Source organism: Eptatretus burgeri, chromosome 16 (assembly GCF_056783735.1).
Source record: "Eptatretus burgeri isolate ZD-2024b chromosome 16, Ebu_testis_v1, whole genome shotgun sequence".
Lineage (NCBI taxonomy): Eukaryota > Metazoa > Chordata > Myxini > Myxiniformes > Myxinidae > Eptatretus > Eptatretus burgeri.
In genome coordinates this window covers 18,542,222-18,565,483 of record NC_140976.1, presented here as the reverse complement: position 1 = coordinate 18,565,483, position 23,262 = coordinate 18,542,222, and the positions used below count along the sequence as shown (strand labels likewise).

General features: G+C 43.3%; 1 protein-coding gene across 1 annotated transcript in view; it reads left to right on the top strand.

Moving 5' to 3' along the window:
• Positions 1-21,391, top strand: part of LOC147010631 (uncharacterized) — a 69,750-nt gene extending 48,359 nt beyond the window's left edge. Inside the window, exons 2-4 of the mRNA XM_085858762.1 lie at positions 14,162-14,496; positions 18,089-19,207; positions 19,332-21,391. Of these exons, the coding sequence (XP_085714888.1) occupies positions 14,162-14,496; positions 18,089-19,207; positions 19,332-20,155 (2,278 nt within the window). The 3' untranslated portion in view covers positions 20,156-21,391. The remainder of the gene's footprint in view (positions 1-14,161; positions 14,497-18,088; positions 19,208-19,331) is intronic.
• Positions 21,392-23,262: the final 1,871 nt, after the last annotated feature.

The following is a 23,262-nucleotide window of genomic DNA, read 5'->3' as shown; positions in this document are numbered from 1 at the left end:
ATCAACTAGACAGCTTGGAGGGGGAGTGTCCATACCTCTCGACCTTTCTGCCAGCACCAAGGTGCGAAATAGGAGGGGCCTTACATTATTGTTGAAAATGATGAAAGAATGAACAAATATTCAACTTAATAGTTATAAGTGAAGTACTTACAGTATTTGGTGTGTCCGTGTGTATTTGTGTATCAATCTGAAAAAATATAAATGTTTCCATGCCATTCATAAATGGAGTCTCGAGGTTAGTGCCATCAGGTCAGGTATGGGAGCATGTGCCAGAACAGCACGTCGCTGCGTCCACTTTCCGCCGGTACTCCAGGGGCCTCCGTCTGGCCATCCCCCAGGCAGATGCCAGGCCCATCCCCATCTCCTTGAGATGATGGTCAACCTGTTGCAACCATGAGGCACGTGGTCGACCCACTGGCCTCCTCCACTCATGAGACTCCCTCGCTGAGAGAATCTGGTGAGCAGGATCAGAGTCAGGAAAACGAGCCACATGTCCATACAGCCGCAACTGACGCTCACGGACTATGCAGGTAACAAATCTCATCCGAGTCTCTCTCAGCAACCGCTCGTTGGACACAAAATCCGACCAGCGATAGCCAAGGATTCTCCGAAGAGACCTGGTACCAAAGGAATTAAGTCTCCGTCTCAGATCCTTGGTCAGAGTCCAAGTCTCGCACCCATAGAGCAAGACTGGAAGTACCAAGGACCTGAAGACTCGGACTTTCGTCCTCCCGCACAGGTACCGGCAGCGCCACACCCCATGATCCAGTGAATCCATGACTCCCCAGGCCCGACCCAGACGTCTATTGACCTCTGACTCGCAGCCAGCAGAGACATGAATATCACTGCCAAGGTAAGTGAATCTCTCCACGACCTCAACATCCTCACCACAAACAGACACAGACAGGACAGCAGCATCCAAGATGTCACCGAAAGCCTGGATCTTAGTTTTGACCCAAGAAACCCGTAATCCCAACGGCTCCGACTCCTCATTCAGCACCTCGAGGGCCCCCAAGAGGATGTCTAAAGTCTCCGCAAAGATGACTGCATCATCTGCAAAGTCAAGGTCCGAGATCTTGACATTCCCAAATGACGCACCGCAACTTGATCTCTCCGACATCCTCCCTAGAATCCAGTCCATACAAGTGCTGAAAAGTGTGGGGGCAAGTACACATCCCTGACGAACTCCAGTAACAACTGGAAATAAGTCAGAGATGGTACCACCACACTTCACAGCACTCTCAGTACCAGAGTAGAGTTCAGACATCAGATCGATCAGTTTTGGTGGCACCCCACGAAGACCAAGAATCCTCCAGAGGACGTCCCGATTCACTGAATCGAACGCTTTACAGAGATCAACATAGGCTGCAAGCAGCCCCTGCCGAAACTCTCGTCTGCGTTCGGTGAGGACACGAAGTGCAAGGATACGTCAATCGTTGACCTCTTTGGTGTAAAGCCTGACTGCTGTGGACGCTGGTGCTCAAGCAGATGGTGGCGAACCCTATCGAGAATTATCCGAGCAAAGACCTTGCCCGGCACTGAGAGCAGCGTCACCCCTCGGTAGTTGTTGCAGTCTTGGCGATCACCCTTCCCTTTCCAGAGAGGGACAACAAGGCCCCTCTTCCAGTCAGTTGGGATGATGCCTGTGTTCCAGGCAGAGCACAAAACTGCATGCAACGACACGAGTGCAGCATTTCCACCAGCCTTGAGAAGTTCGGCATGGATGCCACAGATCCCTGGAGCTTTGCCCCGTTTCAACTGGTTCACCGCAGCCCGTGTTTCCACAAGCGTAGGTGGACCACAGTTGATTCGAGGGTCAGCAACAGGGATTGTAACACCCTTGACGTCCAACTCGACAGTTGGGGGATCAGCCTGGTACAACCGCTCAAAGTAACCGGCCCAGCGGGCCTTCACTTCAGATTCCTCTGTCAAGAGCCTACCACTCTCTGCTCGAACTGTAGTGCTCCGAGGGATGGGCTTGGATGAACGTAATGCGCGAATTCCCCTGTAAGCGGGACGAGAATCACCTGTCCACAGGTGATGCTCTACCCCTCACAGATTCCTCGCACATAGGCCTCCTTGTCCACCCTCAGTGCACGTACAGTTTTACGCCTCAGCTCCCTGAACAGCTCAGCTCTGCCATTCAGCCTGGCCCTGCGACTCTGGTCAATGGTATCCAGTGTCCCTTGAGAGACAAAATTCTTCTTTGCCCTGCAGTGAGCTCCAAGGCATCCACCGGCAACATCAAGGACGGTGGTCTTGAAGGCGCTCCACAACTCTTCAGGACCCCCCAAAGCACCCAGACCCCCCAAGTGTCCACTCAGCCTGTTCGCAAACTCCTCAGCTACTCTCTCATCCCTGAGCTTGGCAACATCCAGCCTCGGCTGGGATGGTACCATTCTCCAGGATTTAAGGTGCAGCTTTAGAGTTGCTACAACAAGCCTGTGGTCAGTATTGAGGAACTGAGCACTCCGGTAGACCCTGCAGTTCTGGATCATCCTCCAACGACCGTCAATGAGGACATGGTCAATATCCTTTGCCACACCGCCAGCATTGGAATACCAAGTCCAGCGATGAGCTTGTGGGCGCTGAAACCATGAACCAGCCACCCTAAGTCCATGACTTCTTGCAAAGTCAAGGAACTTAGTGCTATTCTGGTTCATAGTTCCTGACCCATGGGGACCAACACACACCTCATAACCGTCCCTATCAGTTCCAGTCGATGCATTGAAATCCCCCAAGACTAGAAGTGTATCTCGTCTGGGGCACTGATCAACCACAGACTCGAGTGTGGCGTAGAATGCATCCTTCACGGTGAGATCACTCGCCTCAGTCGGAGCATAAACAGAGACCAGGGAAATGACACCTAAGGAGTGACGAATCCTTAATCTCATAATACGCTCGTTGACCGGTGTTACCTCAATTATCATTGGGGTCAGCTTATTGGACACAGCTACAGCAACTCCTTGGGTATGGTAACCATCGGAGCGACCAGACCAATAGTAGGTGTAACCACCCACCATTATCTCGCCGCAATCCGGTCTCCGAACCTCAGAGAGAGCTGCAATCCCGATGTCCAAACGCTTGAGCTCAGATGATAACAGAGACAGGTGATCATCCTCTCTTAGGGATAGGACATTCCAGGCACCCACCCGAAGGGACCGCCTCAGGTTAACCCAAGGAGACCGCCGTCTGGTGGACGACACCTCAGCACCACTCCGACACACTCTCCCGCAATCTGACCCAGGGATGTTACCCCGTGGTTTCCCTCCTATCAACGATTGGGGGTCCCGAAGGCTTTGCCCCAATCCCGTCATCCGGTGAGCTGCCCTGCGAAGGGAAGCTGCACAGGAGGTACTTCCACGGAGTGGGTTTTCAGATTTTTTTGCGTTTTTGCGTTTTGCGGAATGAAGGGTTTTACGGTGGCCGGAGTGCAAATCCTGCCACCAACCTCCTAATAAGAAGTGACCCCAACTGCAGGAGGACGTCCGCAGACACAGTTGGGCACTAGATATGGATGGCCGTTGGCTCACAAGGAGCTCCTCCGCCCTTTGACAGGTTTTGTTTTTAATCCTGCTGGGTGTCCATATCCAAACACCCTCCTCACCAGAAAACCTGGTGGGGGAGACGGTTTAGTCGCCGACAACCCGACCATGGAACAGGTTAGTACAGGTTTACATGGTACCTGTAGCAGGTCACAGATCGAACCTGACCTGACATACAGTGCCATCTATCATATATATCATATCATATCATATCATATAGTGCCATCTATCTCCCTTATTCTTCAGAGATATATATATATATATATATATATATATATATATATATATATATATATATATATATATATATATATATATATATATATATATTTTTCTGTCATCTGGCACTGTGAAGGTGTTTGACTCATGCAAGTAGTGAGACCACTTGATTTTAGTATATGACACACAATTTTAGCAAAATCCTTCTGACACACCTGGCACACTGTGGTTCCTGGAGGAAAACTTTGTGGTGTCAGTCCCGAAGGATATCCACACACTGTCAGTGTCTAATGCCTATGCAATAGCACGTGTTGATGCAGACCATGTGATGTGCTGAAGGGCCTTGGGATGGCCCGATCACACCAGAGGGGTGTTGTGTCAATTGATCATGGCTCAAAACATGTCAACCCCTCTGATAACTTGTCCATTTGCTCTTTCTCAAAGCTTTCGATCAAGTTTACTCAAACACACTTTCTTCTGATCATGCTAGGCTTTGGGGACACACCGTACAAAGTCGTTTGAAGACTGATGAGTAAATTTACCAAGAAATGGTGACCAACATTATAAATGATAGTTTAACACACAATAACAGGCAACCCCCAAAGGTTTTGGAAGGTCAGTACCACATTGGGCTGGCAGGATGGCCTAGACCGAGAGCTACGCACACTCACCGCTTAGCTGTGGAGCTTGCCCAGGCAATAATGCTTCAGTTGGAACTATAGTATATGATAGTACTACTCTCGCATATTATAGTTGGAAACAAGTCCTACTACAGTAGTGTGCAGAGAATTACTACAGGGAAGGAATGCTATTTTTGTGTCGCTGGGTTTGAATCTCGGCTCAGCTATAAACTGTCATTCTGGTATTCACAGCAAGGGTGATTCATCAATGTGTGTGGACGTTAAATGGGATTCCCATCTGCCACCATTACTTGGTAGATGTTAAAGATCCCACGGTGTCCTTGATGATCAAGAATCAAGATCCCACGGTGATCAAGAACAGGCGAGCTGTTGCTGGCATGCTGAACGAATTCCAAATTCCTGCCAAACCTTAGGCGAATATCAGTCCTAGCCAGCCGGTGCATGGAAGACGTGAAAGAAAGGTTCCAAGAAGTGCAGCCTCATAAAATTCAGGAAGAGCTGTTTTTTTAATATAATGTCAAGGCTCGTGGAGGAGCATTGAACATAGAAGGGATCAGGACGTAACAGAACAAAAGGAACAGGAGAATTGCTGAGCTGCTTCTTCAACTAGGTCACAAGCAATCACAGCCTCCATTCAACCGAGTGCCTGCAAACCTATATACGGATTTCGGCATTGCCTAGTATTTGCTTTTCATTTCAATGCAGTGACCTTCGGCCTGGAGGCAACTTTATAAAATGGACTTCAGCATAAAATGGTAGGTACAATATGACCAGGTGCCTCAATGAGCCATCCCTACATCTATATGGCAGCAAGCAAGCTAGATATGAGAATGCTAAGTTCGTGTTAGGACAATTTTAGAGGTGAACTCTAATATCAGCAACGAGAATGTTTTATAGTGAATGACATGCTTAAAATATTTTTTGTGCCAAAATCACAAGGGGGAACTTAAACATCCATTCTGTCTTCAGGTACTTTCAAGGTATGGCTTGATAGCTTTGCAAGTTTCAGAAGTGAGAATAGTTGTTTCATAAATATTCAGTTTGCAACCAACAGGACAAGATAAAGAGGTTACATGGTACTTGTTAGTGATGAGTCGACCTGCATGTGAAACACCAAGATGACCGTTTATTGCTGGGTAGAGATTTGAACCCAGACTGGATAACTCAGAGGCCATCGTGCATACATCCAGTCGAGGCTATCCTGCCAAAACTGTGTTCTGAATATAAACCTGTAGTCAATGCCACAATATTTATCAGGGACAACATGGAAATAACCATTAAATTGTTAGTGACAACACATAACTTCATTGGTTCCAAGTTGTTGTATTTCTTGAGAAACACACACACACACACACACAATTTTAAGCATCAGTGCTGGACAATTGTCTCTGCGTCGAGGGTCAGCGAAAAAGGAAATCAGCTTCAAACACCGACCGTACAAAGAAGCCTGAACACTGTTCGACACAGCACAACGTATGGGGAACCAGGAAGTTCAGGGACAGGATGCAAGTTCCTTCATTAGCATGACCCAAGATACCATCAGTTAGATCAGAATGGATTGATCAAACAATAGAAATACGAAACAGACTTCAGAAAGCTCAACAACAACAACAGCAACAACAACAACCCCCCCCCCCAATCAAAGCAGATATTTCACCAGATATTAAAGGAGATGGAAAGCTATCAAGCATCAGTCTTGGACAGGAGAATGAGAGAGTGTGAGTATGCATCTGTCTTTCAGATTTAATTGCAACTTTCCACATACTGCCAAAAAATGTGGCCGCGTACTTGAACAAGAATGTTATACATCAATGAATGCGTCCTTTGAAACAGGTCTCAAGGTTGGTCTGTCTCTGTCAGTCTGTCTCTATGATTAAATGAGGTAGACTTCTGTTGCTTCAGCGGAAGCAGTGAACAATTTCATGTACAACACTTTCTACCCTGAGGCTTCTCTCGACAATTATGAAAGCTGTTTCTCTGATTCGCTGCAGTGCCGACAAAATGCAAGTCTTTTGACGGTTTGATACACAGACCAACTATCTTCTTACTTGGGAAAGGCTAGCAAGATCATTCCTAAAGCATAACACTTAAAGGATGTCTTATGTGATACGAATTTTACAACACCTTATACTTATCTTAATTGCAAACCTCCAAAAGAAAAAGAGCAAGCAGAGATTTCAGACCCTCGCCAGGATGTCTTTTGTGTGGTGTTTGTGTTCTGGTGTGTTACAGAATTAATAAGAGACATAATTAGAACTGCCACTTTATAACTGCTGGCGGTGATGACCAGGGGTAGCAAGACGTCCCACTTTGATGCAAGCCTGATTTGAATGGACACCTGACCCATGACGTTTTATTTATGTATTATTTTTCAATTGAATTTAGATTGGGATTAAAATAATTTCCATTAAAAACAAATGGAAGACCAAATAGGAACAGACCTGCATTGGAGTCATCAAAGGAACCCGAACAAGTAAAAAGGAAAGATGAAATTATCAGGAAGAACCTGGATAGGATTCGGGTTTCAGCTGCATTCCTCTACCCTGAAACCCATCCAGGTACAGCCAAGTGAGCCTTATTCATCAAAAAAAAAAAACCATGAAAAACAAGAAAAAATAATGCAGATCAAAAAATTACATAATTCTGGCTGCCAGACCACTTCCAATAAAATTTAAATTTAATGTATTCCACATCACTACTGGATCATAATTGTGAAGGTTGACATCGATGAATTAAGCTGTGCCAGAGAAAACATTATTTAATATTTTTCTTCAATGCAATATGGCTGCCAAACCATGTGACATATCAATTGTTGCTGAACAAACTTGGACACCTATGGCTTGGGCAACGTTTGTGTGAAGTTTCCCCTTGATCTGTCCAGTCGTTCTTGAGAAGATTTTTCTAGATTTTTGGGTAAATCCAATATGGCTGCTAAACCATGTGACCTATGACATCATATGTGTGAAACTTTTGTTCCTCATGGACAGGCGGTTATATGTGTAAAGTTTTGGCTCAATGTGTTAAGCCACTTCAGAGAAGAAGATTTTTGAAAGTTTTTTTCAAAAAACAATATGGCTGCCGAATCACGTGACCAATGACATCATCAATTTTTTTTTCTGTGGACCATTTTATCCTGAGATCTGGATTTGGATCTTCACCAAAATTGAATCAAATCTTCCTCGTCGCACACCCAACGTGTCCACCAAGTTTCGTCGAAGTCCGTCCATAACCTTTTGAGATATTGTGCTATATATTATTTTTACCATCTCACTCAATGGTGAGAATCACTTAAAAATTCTCGGATCCTGATCTAGATTTGGATCTTCACCGAAATTGAATCAATTCTTCCACCTCACAGACCCAATGCATCCACCAAATTTCGTCCGAATCTGTCCGCAACTTTTTGAGATAACCTCCTCACAAACAAACAATTAGACAGACAGACAGACAGACAGACAGACAGACAAACAGGGGTGCTCCTGAAAAAGGAGCAAGGATTCCAGTCCAGTAAAATGTGCACAACTACTCAAGTGATGCAAAGTCATACCAGATTTGGGAAAATGTGTGCTCTGCCAGAAGGAAGATGCAGGATAGAACTTACTGCACGGTTCTTCGCAGGGGATCAAAACTTTCCTGATCTTTCCTGACAAATATTCAGTAAACTGGCAGTGATTGTTCTATCTTTGTGAAATCTATGTGAAATATTCAGTGAACTGACGTATGAAACATTCATGGATGACAACCATACCAAAAAACAACAGCTGAAGATGATGTCACATGCAAAAAAAAAACAAAGCAAATATGGCAAACTTTCTTATGGAAGACTGGATTGTGAAGTGTGAGGAGACTCTTATGCCGGGCTGTGATCTCTATCTGTCTGGTGGGTTTCATACTTTCATGACATAAAAAGAGCAGCCAGAGTAACCTGTGGGCTCCATCAAGATTTTCCTGAACTGACAGCAAATCATGAAAAAGCTGATTCTCGGATGTTTCTCCACATCAAACATGCAAAGGAGCTTTGGCCGTTGACAGGGTTATGTCGCGGAGTTTGGATTCGGATGTAGCATGTGCTATGTGTCCACGATACTGCCGGATAACTGGAGTCAAGGGGCCGTTCTTGCAGAATGGCACCGGTCATAAGAAGAGGTTTGTGCCAATGCACTCCTTTACAGCAGAACGAGAAGACATGCTGCTCATATTGCCTTCCATTCACGCATTCAGCGGATAAACTCAACATCAGTCTTCAACGGAATGGGAAAGGGAAGGTGGATGAAAAATGAAAACAGTGTCAGAACACCTGGAACTGATGGATGGATTTAAGGGTCTTGGGAAAGACACAACTCAGGTAGACCCTGCAACTGAAGCAGCGTATGCATCTCGTCTCCATTATGTACTCTGGGAGAGACGGGGCATCCCTGGATATTGTTTGTTAATGATGACTTGTTTGCAAAGAAAAACAAGTAAATTGAAAAACTGACTCCCACGATGGATGCTTTCAAGCAGAAAATAAAGCGTGCCAACTACCAGGCTTATAGTTGGTCAAATGCTACGGTACAGTATCTAGCAGCATCTCCAGTGAACAACGGATAGACGATGGATGAGAATAGTCACCTTTTGTCAAATTTACAACGCTCCCACCAGAAACCCTCTGAACATTTTCAAAGTGCAGCTGTAAAAGCGATTGTGGTACCAGAAAGTGTAAATGCTGTAAAGACGAAAATATCTGCTCTGATGCATTTTTTGTGACACTGAAATGTGCAGCAACAGAGTGCTGAACACTCCAGACCCAGACACAGATTTTGAAGATTAGATAATTCACATTTGAATCCTTCAGAATGAACCGAGAAGACACTGTAACTATGACCAATGAGCAAACAGTTGAGCAATTATCTGTGATAGCCCTTTGTTGCAAAAAGGTGACAAATTTGCAGGAGGAACGATGAGCTCCACACCATCTGTGTTTTTAAAATAGCATATTATTACATGGCCTCCATGTATTAGTCATACCAGTTGGAACTATAACAGCACTCGGTAGATCCAGACTGAACAGTTTATGTTTTGTATCCCATTGAAAGGCCGGATCTGGATCTGGACTTGAACCAAAATCGAATCGGCTTGTTCTTCTTACCTATACAACTCATCCACCTTGTTTTGTCATCATCTGTCCTTAACTTTTTGAGATATCATGCGGTAAACAGTAAACCCTGAAATGTCATGGGTTCTAATATCGGAACACAATTGGTTGCCGGCAACCAATTGTGTTCCGATTTTGTTATTGTGGGATTTCATTTTGACCAATCGTGGTTTTTGAGTTGAGATGAGTCATCGTTTGCGTCTGTCCTGTGCGTGTACAATATGTATGTATGTATGTTCCCGAAATACAGCCAAAACGGTACACGATAGCGCAAAAATTTCGGCCCACCTTACTCACCATTCACCTGCGGTGTGCAGTGTCAAGTTTCATTCAAATCAGGCAACGAAAGGAATTATTAAAAAAATCAATTCCCGATTCAGTCAAGTACTCTTCGGGATTATTTGATCAATGCAAACAACCTCAGTGGTATAGTTCGCTGGAGCTATCTTTTTTGTTTTTGTTGAAATGCATTTTTTATCAACCGCTGTCACAACAGGAACCCAATGGGTTCACGGCTCATGTAGTATATTCCTAAAACTCTCATCTTTTATATATATATATATATATATATATATATATATATATATATATATATATATATATATATATATATATATATATATATATATATATATATATATATATATATACATGTATATATGTATGTATGTATGTTCCCGAAATACAGACAAAACGGTACAGGATAGCGCAAAAATTTTAGGGCCACCTTACTCAACATTCGCCTGCGGTTTGCAGTATCAAGTTTTGTTCAAATTGGACAACCAAATATTTATTTAAAAAATCAATTCCCGATTTAATCAAATCCTCTTCGGGAGTATTTGATCAATGCAAACAATCTCAGGGGTATAGTTCGCTGGAGCTATCTTTTTTTATTCTTGAAATTATTTTTTTCATGAACCGCTGTCACAACGGGAACCCAACAGGTTCACGGGTCGTCTGGTCTCCCATTACAAGCCTTGTGTTGTTTCTCGTCCATCGCTTTTAATGGCGCCCAAACACAAAGTGATGGACAAAGTTAGTTGTGCCAAAAGGCAGAGAAAGGTTATGACATTTGGCGAAAAGATCAAGTTGTGAGATCGGTTGGCTCAAGAAGCCTGGTATTAGCTTAGTGGTTAGGCCGGCTGGCTTGGGACCTTTGGGTCGTGAGTTTGAGCTTCTTATAACCATTGAAACATAAACTAAACAGCTCAGAACCCCAGGTGGGGTTGACTCAGCCTGTCATCCTTCTGAGGTTGGAGAAATGAGTACCAGTGTACTGGTATTAGGGGCATTGCATCAGCGGCACAGCCGCGCCCTCAGCCAATGATGCAACCTGTAGCCTTGTGCTGCATACGAAGGAGGAGAAGGTTGGCTCGAGGGGGAAAACACGGCATCTGTGGGCCACCATTACTGGGTCAATGATTGGAGGTAGAACTGACCCCATTGTACTCTTCCTCATTCCTAAGCCTTCATTATCCTTCAAACCTCCTTCCAAAACCTTCATTTTCCAAATCCGTATTCGAACCTTATTCCCAACCCCTCTTTCTGACACCCGTATTTGAACAGCCATTCTCAAACAACCATTCCTAAACCCTTATTTTCCGACACCCATACATAAACCTCATTCCCAAACCCTTATTTTCTGACACTCGTACTCGAACCTCATTGCTACACCCTTATTTTCCAACACCCGAACTGCTATTCCAAAAGCCTTAATTTCCAACACCCGGACTCGAACCCCTGCTCTCATGCTTCATTCTCAAACACACATTCTCAACCACAGCTCATGAAACTAATCGAAGCAAAGGGATTTTTTGCCCGGGCAGGTATTTAATGTCAATGAGACGAGATTATTCTGGAAGAGGATGCCGTACCTCGTACCTTCCTCTCCAAGCAGGAAATATCGGCTCTGGGTAAAGGTAAGGTAGTTCAGGATCGTGTTGCCCTTCTACATTGTGGCAATACTGCAGTTGACTTTGCCATCAAGCTAATGCTGCTTTTCTGATCGCTGAATCACCTTCCCTACTACCCCTTCCCCGCTCACCCTTTCCCTGCTCCCTCTTTCTCTGCTTCCTCAGCTCACCAATTCCTTGCTCCCCCTTTCCCCAGCTCTTCCCTCCACTCTCTAACAGCATCATCCCAAACTAAGTTTTGTGTTTTCGATTTATGGCACAGTTCAGTGTGAGTATGTAATGTTTTTACCCTCACCCACCTCGCTGTTTTATAATACATTTCAAGGGTAAAGTTTTGTTATTCTGTTTAATTTAAATTGTATTTATTTTATTTACATGTTTATTTCAATTCAATAGAAATGTGTTTCTTTCTGGCTGCCATCGATCTTCCCCTACATTTCCTCGAAGTCCAGGAACCGATTCCCCCTTTTCCCATTGTCCTTTGGTTTCCATGATCGTGGTGTTAACTCTCGTGGCATTTTCAAGAGCCAAACTCTCCGTGATATTTGAGGGTTTACTGTGTATCATTTTTGGCCCAATCTCTCAATGGTGAAGAATCACTTAAAAAAATTTTTGTACAGTTTCCAGATCTGGATCCGGATCTTCACCAAAATCAAACCAATTCGTCTTTGTCACACTCACAACCTGTCCACAAAGTTTTGCCTGAATCCATCCTCAATGTTTTGAAATATCCTACTCACAAACACACAGATAGACAGACAAACAGGGGTGAATACGTAACCTTAATTAATACGTATTAATACGTAATAAGTCTTACAGGAGCTAATTCAGGTGAGAGGAAATAATTTTATTCTTGTCTTTATACCATATGATCCCAAATGGAGGATCCTTTGAAAATTATCATCGTGAGCAGAGTACCAGCCCTACTGGAGATCTTGTTCCAAGCAAGCAACACGTTCTTCTGACGCATACCTTTATTTAGGCGGTGTACAGGCAACTGACAGCTCTGTGTAGGCAAAATAAAACCCGGGTTATGTGCATGAAGCAAAAAACATACCTACCGCTTATAATTCAAAACACCTCACTGCTCTGGAAAACATGGGAACAGGAATACTGTGCTGTAAATGGTGGAGACTTGTAATACGCTCCCACACCTGGAGGTGGCACTACATGATACACATTTTCACAGAGAGAATAGATAACGTCCCTCCCTCCCCCCTCCAAGACCACCGGCAAAGATAAAAATACCTCTCTGCACTAATTGGGGTCATGCTGATCCTATGTAGCAAGTCAGGATCTAATCAGCTCAGAACTCTCGGGGGAGTAGCACAACAAACAAACACACAAAAACCGGTCCGTTAATTATGGTGCAGATTTATTCACCTTATTATCATTTTATAGTACTTTACATGAAGATACAAACCTTCTTGGTGAATGTAAGGGATGTTCATAAGGATTGGTGTGAGCAGATTTTCACATTGTATATGGTTATGGAAACATTAATAGTCACTTGCAATTATGTAAATCATTAAAAAGAAAGCATTTGAATTGTAAAAATCAATCAGCAAAATAAAAAAATTACAAACTTTTGCAAAAGATTTCTTTTGAAATGTAATCAGTTGTCGAAGTCCTTAGCACGTTGGATCATTCAATCAGTTTCAAACAAAAGTTCCATTTGGAATTTCTAAATTCTCACATGATGAATTCACTTTTGTATTTGTGTCACATAAAGCAGCTTGGAACTCCCAAGTTAAAGACTAAATTTGCTAAAAATGCACAGAAACCAGCCTGTGTTGTATAGTCGTCATCATACATCTTGAAATAGGTGTTGGTCAAAGGCCATCTTTCAAAGGGAATAAAAAAAATTGCACCAATTCCTCGATCTACATCCACCCTGGTGATGTCCCCCACATACTGTATGCACCAAACATCTTGTAGCAATGAAAATTTTCCATCAGACAAATTCGTCAAGCTCCTTAATTAGGTCTCTTTTTGGATATCGGACACTCCACTAAAAAGGCCATAAGAGTGCAAAATGTTTTTTGAAGGGGGCTTTTTTGAGTGACCGTTCCTTGTTTTTAATGACCTGTCTGATCAACTTTTGTGGTGGTCTGATCTATGTGGTGTTATCCTTAGAGCAGAATGAAAAATATAACTTTCTCAAATGGATTGCTCAGCAGTTTCTTTCAGATATTTGCATCATATTCCCCCCCCCACCCCACAAATTTGTGAACATGTCGTCCTACATGTATGTGAGTCACATTTTTAGTTGTATCTTCATGGCACACTGTACCGATGGTCTATTTCTAGCTCATAGACTGAGAGGCTTTACTGGGTGCTCTGAGAGTTTTCCTTCAATCAAGCACCATGATCAATAGCTTCCCATGACTTTCCTAAATGCTTACTGGAGCAAAACACTCAGCGTGACCAGTCAGGCTGTGCAGTGGAAATGAGCCATGATTGTCACTGACAAGTTGTCTTCACAAATGGGCAACAACTGTGCACAGTGTGCAGCTAGGGTCATGCATCACGGTCGAGTACATTCTAATCCATCACATGCCCTTTGATGACACTGACACCTGCATCCACACACAGACCAGACACAGACAGAATCACCGTTTGTTTGAGATGGAATAGCAATAGGGCATGCATGAAGGGGTCTTCAGAAAAATAAAAAGTGATGGCTTCCACATGTGTCTGTGCTGGCAGGATGATGGCTTGGCGATGGTGTCAGAGCACTCTTGTGATCGCCTCATCTTTCTTGCTCATTCTCGGGGGACTTCCACCATGCCATGCTGGAACCTACTACCGTGAAAAATTCAGGTCGCAGCCGCTGGACAGGCCTGGCAGGCCTCTCGGTGTTGCTCAAGGACGAAACGGCCCCTTAAAGGTCGGACACTGGCAGGATCAAGGCCCACAAATGGGTCATGTGGGTCTTCCACAGTGGCATGAACACCAACAAGCTCCACAAGCCGGTGGACGAAAAGTTGGTCAATGGGAACAAGCATTAGGAGCTGGAGGAATGAAAGCTGGTGAACAGCAAGGTGAGGAAAGTACTTGATATAACAACAGTTCGCAAACTTGTAAAAGCAAAATATACAACCCAGTAACTTGGAGTTCAAATTAATAATTGGTAATTCTTGAAGCTCATGAGAATAGTATATTAGTAGTGATTCTGTTTCAAATTCAAATATATCTCTGTATTAGTATTTTGGAATGGAACAGAGAACTTGAAATCCTTGTACATACAAGTCTTCCCATAAGTAACACAGTTTGCTTATTTTCCGGGATTCTTTTGCAGAGGAATTTGCATATTGCATACAACCAAGTTTTTTTTTCGCTTGCTATATTGGAATAACTGATTTCCGAATCTCACCATGAGCCCCCAACCAATGCTAACTTGCAAATTACTATTTTCAGAATGCAATTTAAGAGTAAACATGATCAGCTTTATCTGATGAAAAGCAAAAAAATTGATTTCGTTTGGTAAGGGAAAAACATTTAAAACTAAAGAGTTCATCGAACACCTTACCCCACACAGTCTTGAGAAACAAGGACACGGGAAGGGTCTGCGAGCAGCAAATTTGATTTGTCGAGATGTAAAATAACATAATATTTTGTCCAAGTACTGCTAAACAGAAGACTCCAGTGTTCAAGTATAAAATGTAGTTGAAATAAAATTAAGATTTTAAAGATTGTAGAAAAAATAAATTCGGAAGTTTTTATAAAATGCGACCAGCTTCAACAATCGTGGCCCCGTGCTTCTCGTATTCGTGATTTTTTTTTCGCGTATTCTCAGTTTTTAATCGTTTTTCACGGGATTTTTGATTTTCCTCCAATGAATCAGGAACCACTGGGAAGCTATCTCCCCTTTTCCATTGAAACAATGCCCCGGCATTCACGGATTTTACATTCGTGGCATTTTTCATAAATGTATCCCTGCGAATCGCGGGGTCCGACAGTATATTTATGTCACGTGCTTTTCACAGTTAATCAGGGACCCTCAATGGTAAACCAATGCTGCCTCCTCAACAAATCCTGGGGAATTCACTCCTTTGCATTGGCTGATCAATGTTGCATTTCCCTCTATTTTGGGATGGAAAGTGAAAAATTAAACAACTACAGAGTTCACAGAACACCTTGCCCCATGGAGTGTTCAGGTATATCATTCAATTTAAATAAAATAATGATTTTAAAGGTCATATTTAAAAAAAACCTGTAAGTTAAGCACCGTTGTTACAGTGTCTTATACACCACCTTGTTTAACATGTCCAAGTACTGTTAAACCGAAGTTTTGAAAGTGGCAAAAAGTCAATTTGTGTTCTGCAGTTTTCAGTATATCATTGAATTTAAATAAAATAAAGATTTTAAAGGTTATAGGGAAAAGAATCCACAAGTTTACCACTGTGCATGCAGTCAGTGTTTTATACACCGTCATCTCATTTAACACGTTACGTTAGTTTTTCATGCCTGTTGTTTGTGTCCTTTATGACGTCATTAAAAACGTTTCCTATTTGGAATTTTCTTTGACTGGAAGACAGGCACACAGAGTTAAAATAAAATCTCAATCCTCTCTGCGCATGCGCGATCACAGGTTCGTTTTGTGATTCACGTTCTGATTCGTGTTCAAAATATAACATTCAATTGAAATCAAGTTGTTTCTCGATCATGAACTGACGTTTGCAGTTTGACAGACGCTCAGAAGTGGACCAATTGCTTAACCTCGTTTTTCACTTTGCTTGAGCGGGGTATTGATCAGACCCAGCAATTCTCAGTTTTATAAAGTTGGAGTATATTTTTCTTTCAAACTTAGCTGTTCAAATAACCTGTTTGTGGAACTTGACACAAAATGTCATCGATACAGGCTCATCAAGCACTGTTAGAATAATATTCATGTTTGGAATGATTTGTGCATCCTTTTCGATGATCATAGGCCATACAAGTAAAGCACACAAAGTGAAATTATTTCCCTTTGATGAATAGATGTGGATGGTGGGTGTGTGGCTCGTCTATTTTTACGCATTGCAAGGAGCGAATGAGACTCACCAGGAGGGGGCGATAAGTGACAACACATGAAGTAAAACATTTTTTTATAACGGAATTTGATCGATTTCGACGTCAGGTGCAACAAACAACAAGATTAACACACAAAGACAGGCAGAAGGTTCACATGATAGTCTGGACCGGCAGAATAGCTCAGCATCAATATATGCCTCCCTAATTGTGTCGCCTGGATTAAATTCCTAATTAGATAGGATCCAACAAAAAATTGTCATCTTTATGCTTTTCAGTTCGTCAGTGCATGACCTTGGATGGGTATGTTAATCTGGCTATCCCTTCAGTTTAATAACTCCTACTAATGTACTATGCTGCATGCAAGTGCTCACGTGTGAACATTACAGATCCCACAGTATCTCTCAAAGGGCATTGTGCCAGAACATGAGACAAATCCCAAATTATCTGGACAAAACTGCTGTAGCTGACGTTATCGTTCCAAGGACAATATTTTAACGAAAACGGGCTCCATACAACATCAACCTCAAGGCTATAAATAGTTATCATTGATGTTATCCATTCTCAGATGGAAAGGAATCTATCAGGTAGTGGAAAAACAGCAACAAGAAAGTAACAAATTATTTGAAATCATCTTGCAGATACAAGACTGCGTCGCATATATTCTCTTAAATATAGTCATTACGAGCATATAATTTCCAAGAAAAGATGAAAAGAAGAATCAGATGCAACTAGAATGGTACAACCAGAATGGTCGTCAGTGGGGCCCACACCTCTGCCAGACTGAATAGTTTATGTTTTGTATCCCACTGATAAGCCTTGTCTGCATCCGCACCTGAACCAAAATACTCGGCTTGTTCATGTCACTGACCTAACTCATCCACCAAGTTTCTTCCGAATCAATCCACAACTATATCGTGCTATGTATTGTTTTGGCTCTATCTCTACAATGGTGAAGAATCATTTAACTAATAAATTTGTCTGTCACACACCCAAACTGTCCACCAAATTTTGTCCAAATCTGTTCACAACGTTTTGAGATATCCTGCTCAGAGACAAACAGACAGAGGTGAAAACATAACCTCCGTCGACCTTCAGTGGTAGAGGTAACTATCCTTAGCAACACAACACCAAGCTATCAATGTGAGAGCATGGCAAACATGCGGTACTCAATTGTTTGGGCAAAACACAAGACGTAACCATTTTTGTTGAGAATCTTGCACAGAAAAACATTTTGAGTGAATGATTGCTTTGTAAACTTGTTGCATGATGTCACACAGAATGGTAAGTGGAATACCAACTTGCAGTTCTGGTGAGTCCTCAATTCACACCCCCTCACCAACCCCCTTTCTCCTGACTCCCAACTCATGACCTTCCAGCCCCTCCTCCTGCTGGAATCAATTTCTTCTGGCATTATATTACTGCCTTTGACAAGGGCCACTTCTGGGTTGCAAGGCATATTTGTCTGTTTAGATATATACAATACTAAAATTGCCTGATGACACCCTAACATAATTAGAAATTCACTGGAACAAATGAGCACCTTGGTTATCTGTTTCACAATAAAGTCATTTGGCTTTGATGGGAAATTTTAAGTTTAAATGTTTGTGCTTCCTTTTTCAGATATGGGACCAATGGCTCCATTGGGACCCAAAGGTGACAAGGGACTACCAGGTGATCCTGGCCTCCGAGGTTCTCCAGGCCAACCAGGTTCAATCGGCCCTCCAGGAATAGGCCAACCAGGCCAGCCAGGGAAGCCAGGACCTCCTGGGCCTCCTGGTTTCTCAAGCATTGGAAAGCCAGGCATGTTAGGCATGCCAGGAAAACCAGGGCGTCCTGGCCCACCAGGTCACAAAGGTTTGATGGGACAACCAGGTGAACCTGGACAAAGAGGCCTCCAAGGTTTACCTGGAATAGATGGCAAGCCAGGCCAGTCCATTATTGGCAAACCTGGGTTGCCTGGACCACCAGGCCATAAAGGGTTTAGGGGTCCACCAGGGCCTAAAGGTGAGCCAGGCAAGCCAGGAATGCCAGGCCTCAAAGGTGAACATGGCCAAGCTGTGCAAGGAGCACCAGGTCTACGTGGACATCAAGGGCCAAAAGGGCCACCTGGACCTCCTGGGATTCCTGGTGAGGGAAAGCCAGGGTTTGATGGGATGCCAGGCAAGCCTGGAGATAGGGGATTCCAAGGGCCAGAAGGGAAAATGGGTCCCATTGGGCCTGTAGGACCAATAGGACTAATTGGGCCACAAGGGGATCCTGGAATAGGCAAAGCAGGAAAAGATGGCCTTCCAGGAAAAAATGGCTTGCCAGGAGAAAATGGTCACAAAGGCCTTCCTGGTCTCCCAGGACCTCCCGGAATGCCTGGAATTGGCAAACGTGGTACACCAGGTCCAAAAGGAGAACGCGGAATGGGAGGACTTCTTGGAGCACAAGGAGCACAAGGCGAAGTTGGACCTCCAGGATTACATGGGCCCATCGGTGAGAAAGGTGCGCCTGGGATTTCAGGTTTGCCAGGTCCAAAGGGTCCACCAGGAAGCGTTGGCTTTCCTGGGCCAAAGGGCGAACCAGGACACAAAGGGCTGCCTGGAATGCCAGGACTCAAAGGTGAACCAGGACCCGAGGGACCACCAGGAAAAGGGGGGTTACCAGGACTGATTGGAGAGACTGGACCCAGAGGACTAAAAGGACTTCCTGGGTCACCAGGACCACCAGGTCACAAGGGTTATCCAGGCCTTTCAGGTAAATTGCTGTTTCAAAAGTTGCTGTATAAAAACTATATTAAATATACTGGATGGACCATTGTAAACACTTTCACTACAGTGCTAAGTACTGACCTAATGTTTCATTTATTTCTACTTTTCAGGAGGTCCTGGTGGTTTGGGGCCTAAAGGAGACCCGGGACTTCCGGGTCGACCAGGACCAAGGGGTTTGGCTGGCATCCCCGGCATGCAAGGCCCAATTGGTCCAATTGGGATACAGGGCATTAAAGGTCACAAGGGAGATAAGGGTCATCCAGGACTGCCAGGCATAAAGGGTATTGGGAAACCTGGAATGGCAGGCCCAATGGGTCCTCCAGGGGCTCCAGGTGTACCAGGACAAATAGGTCCAAGAGGTCATCCTGGACTTCCAGGTCCACCAGGTCCTCCAGGACTTGTGGCACAAACCGATGGGGTGGGATTTGAAGGATTTCCTGGTCATGCAGCAATGGGACCTTCAGAAGGTGGGAAACAAAAAATGCACAGCAAATTTCACAAAGCTGTTGGGCTTGAAAATGGACTGTCCACAGCTATTCCTTACTCTGCCTTTACAGCTCGGCTGTCAGCACCCTTCCCTCCAATTGGTCAGCCCATAAAATTTGATAAGATCATATACAATGTGCAAAACCACTACAGTCCTGAATCAGGTACCTATACAGCTGCATTCCCTGGAATCTATTATTTCAGCTACCATGTTCATGTTAAAGGTGCAAACGTTTGGGTTGCACTCTATAAGAATGGTGTACCGGTTATGTTTACCTTCGACGAATACAAAAAAGGAACTCTTGACCAGGCATCTGGGAGCTCTGTCCTTGACCTTCAACCAGGAGATCAAGTCTGGGTGCAGTTACCATCTGACCAAGCAGATGGACTTTATTCAACAGACCAGGTTCATTCCTCATTTTCTGGCTTTCTACTCTACCTACTTTGAGGTTTGAAACTACAACTACCAGGAAGAAACGCAAGGGGAGAAAGAGGCCGTTGTCCAGAATGGTGGCACGGTTACAGGAAACATACATTCGTCGTGTTTAAAAATAAAATAGAAATGCATTCGGTTTTCACCTGTCATATAACACACAAGCCTCATGCTATATATTTCTGCGGAGTTATCAAAACGTACAGTTGGATTTGAAATGCAAAGTTAAGAAATTATCTGGTGTTCAAAAGATTCTAAGAATTAGATATTTACAACAGTCCAAGGCATGCCAAATATTTTTTTTGTTTGTTTTTTTTACTTTTGAAAATACAAGCATAAAAAAATAAGAAAGACAAAACATTTTCTTACTCTTCATAAATATACTTGATAAAAAAGAAAATTCACGTAAGCGTTTCTTTGGTTTATCATGAACATCTCGTTCTGAGAAAAATTTTGAACATCGTTCGGAATATGTGCATATTTAGATAATGTAATGACAAAGCTCTGGGTTTTCATTTCAGCATTTCTTTTTCTTCAGGCAGCCACATTCGCGCAAAATATGGAATTACTTAGTGTCAATTAATCATGACGGTAGACTAACCAAACGGTAGACTAATCACTCACCAAAATCCTTCCCTGTATAACGGAAAAAACATTTGAAAAACACGTGGAAAAAAAAATTTATATTCACCCGTCGTAATATCATTTTCTGAGCTCGTGGAAATCCATTTTCTTCCAAAATAAGGTTCATTCGCAACACAAATTTTTTGGCACACTGAACCTCCTTTTCCTTTCATTTTCGTCAAATAATGCATCATAAAAAGGCGAAATTGTAATAATTACAATAAGTGGAGAGAAAAGAAAATTATTTGTGAAATAAATATTCTGCTTGCAATGAATTTTAAAATATTTTGACTCTTAGTTTATTTATCACGTTGATGTCACCAAATACCGAGGCGGTGATAAAGTGCAGAAGTTTGATTTAAGTTAAGTTTCCTATCTTTTTAAAACTTGCGTACGAAGGCTTTTTCTTATTTACCGGGTGTTGGCTGAAAAAAGAAGTATTTATAGGTATGGCCTTAAAACAAAAATAAAATAAAAATACAAACAAAGGCAAAGTTTTCAAAGATCATATTGAAAAGGAAATTTGAATTCAATAAATCTTGTATCTCTCTCTCTCTCTCTCTCTCTCTCTCTCTCTCTCTCTCTCTCTCTCTCTCTCTCTCTCTCTCTCTCTCTCTCTCTCTCTCTCTCTCTCTCTCTCTCTCTCTCTCTCTCTCTCTCTCTCTCTCTCTCTCTCTCTCTCTCTCTCTCTCTCTCTCTCTCTCTCTCTCTCTCTCTCTCTCTCTCTCTCTCTCTCTCTCTCTCTCTCTCTCTCTCTCTCTCTCTCTCTCTCTCTCTCTCTCTCTCTCTCTCTCTCTCTCTCTCTCTCTCTCTCTCTCTCTCTCTCTCTCTCTCTCTCTCTCTCTCTCTCTCTCTCTCTCTCTCTCTCTCTCTCTCTCTCTCTCTCTCTCTCTCTCTCTCTCTATATCTCTTTCTCTCTTTCTCTCTCTCTCTCTCTCTCTCTCTCTCTCTTTCTCTCTTTCTCTCTTTCTCTCTTTCTCTCTTTCTCTCTTTCTCTCTTTCTCTCTTTCTCTCTTTCTCTCTTTCTCTCTTTCTCTCTTTCTCTCTTTCTCTCTCTCTCTGATCTTATTTTAGAAATGGCTCAACCCAAGCGGCAGGAAATACCTTATATACTCTCATAACACCTGTGTCTCGGGCATTTCCAACAACTAATAATATGGCACAGCTTTAAGTTATCGTAAATCAATTATTAGTTCTCTCTTGGGTGAACAATATGTGCTGTGAAGTAAAAGAAGTTTAACTTTTATCTCAACAATATTTAATCTTTATCAATCATGGATCATGTGGTGCGGTTTCATACCTTATAATTACACTCTCCATTGCACTTCCAATGTGATCATCAGACCAAGGCAGACGATCGAAAGAGATTTTTGATTACTCCGTTTGGTCGCTTGGTCGAAAATCGGTTTCTTTTTGGTGCTAGTATGAAACACTAACAGACTGCATGAAGTTTTGGCAAAGTTACTGAGTGTAATTTTGTATTTGAGAGTGTTTTTTTTCTTTTCTTTGGTCTTTCTCGGTCTTAAAGAGGTGCTATATGTATGTACAGTATGATAATAAAAAATGAGTTATCTGTCCTTTCCTCTCAGTCATCCTGTAAGTCAGAACAACTCCTCGCCTATTATGCGATTGAACATCTTACAATTATGTGAGAGAAGTCTCAACACCGAATGTAAGCAAGAACCATGATGAGGAGTCAATACTCTAAATGTCTGAAGAGGGGAGAAGTTGGAAGATGGTTCCACAAATGGGAAAAGAGGACAATGAATTGGGTGTTAGCTGTCAGCCTGGATTCACCAAGGCAAACAAGGAGGGGCTTGGATGATGACCATGTTCAACCGAGGCCAGCAGAGTGGGACGGGTTATTGAAAGAGTCGACGGTGCAAAATTGTGCGGTTTACATAAAGGCAAGAACAGAAGGGGGGATAAGAGGGTGATAGTGGGAGTAAGAGGGGATGCGAAGGAAGAGGGAGGAGAGCAAGAGGAAAAGTGAGCAAGAGGAGCGGTGAGCAAACGGGAGGGCTCAAGAGGGCTCAAGAGGGGATGAGAGGGGGTGGAAGAGGAGGAAAAAAGAGGGATGGTAAAGAGGGTTAGAAATGTGGGTGAAAGGTTTGGGTCAAAAGGAGGATGGAAGAGAACTGGGGATGGAAGAGAGAGGTGGTGGACGTGAGAGGTGGGGGGACATAAGAGAGAGGTGGGGGGAGGTGGTAAGAGAGAAGTGTGGGGAAGGGATCAGAGAGAAGTGGGGGATGTAAGATAGATGGGGGGGTGTAAGAGAGAGGTGGGGGAATGTAAAAGAGAGGTGGGGGAATGTAAAAGAGAGGTGGGGGAATGTAAAAGAGAGGTGGGGCAGATGAAAGAGAGGTGGGTGTAAGATAGAGGGATGGATGGAATAGAGATTGAGTTGGAAGAGTGGGGGAGGGGAGATGGTGGGAGGGGGAGAAGATGAAGAGGTTAGACTGGGGGATAAGAGGGGGAGGGGAGACTAGAGAAGGAAT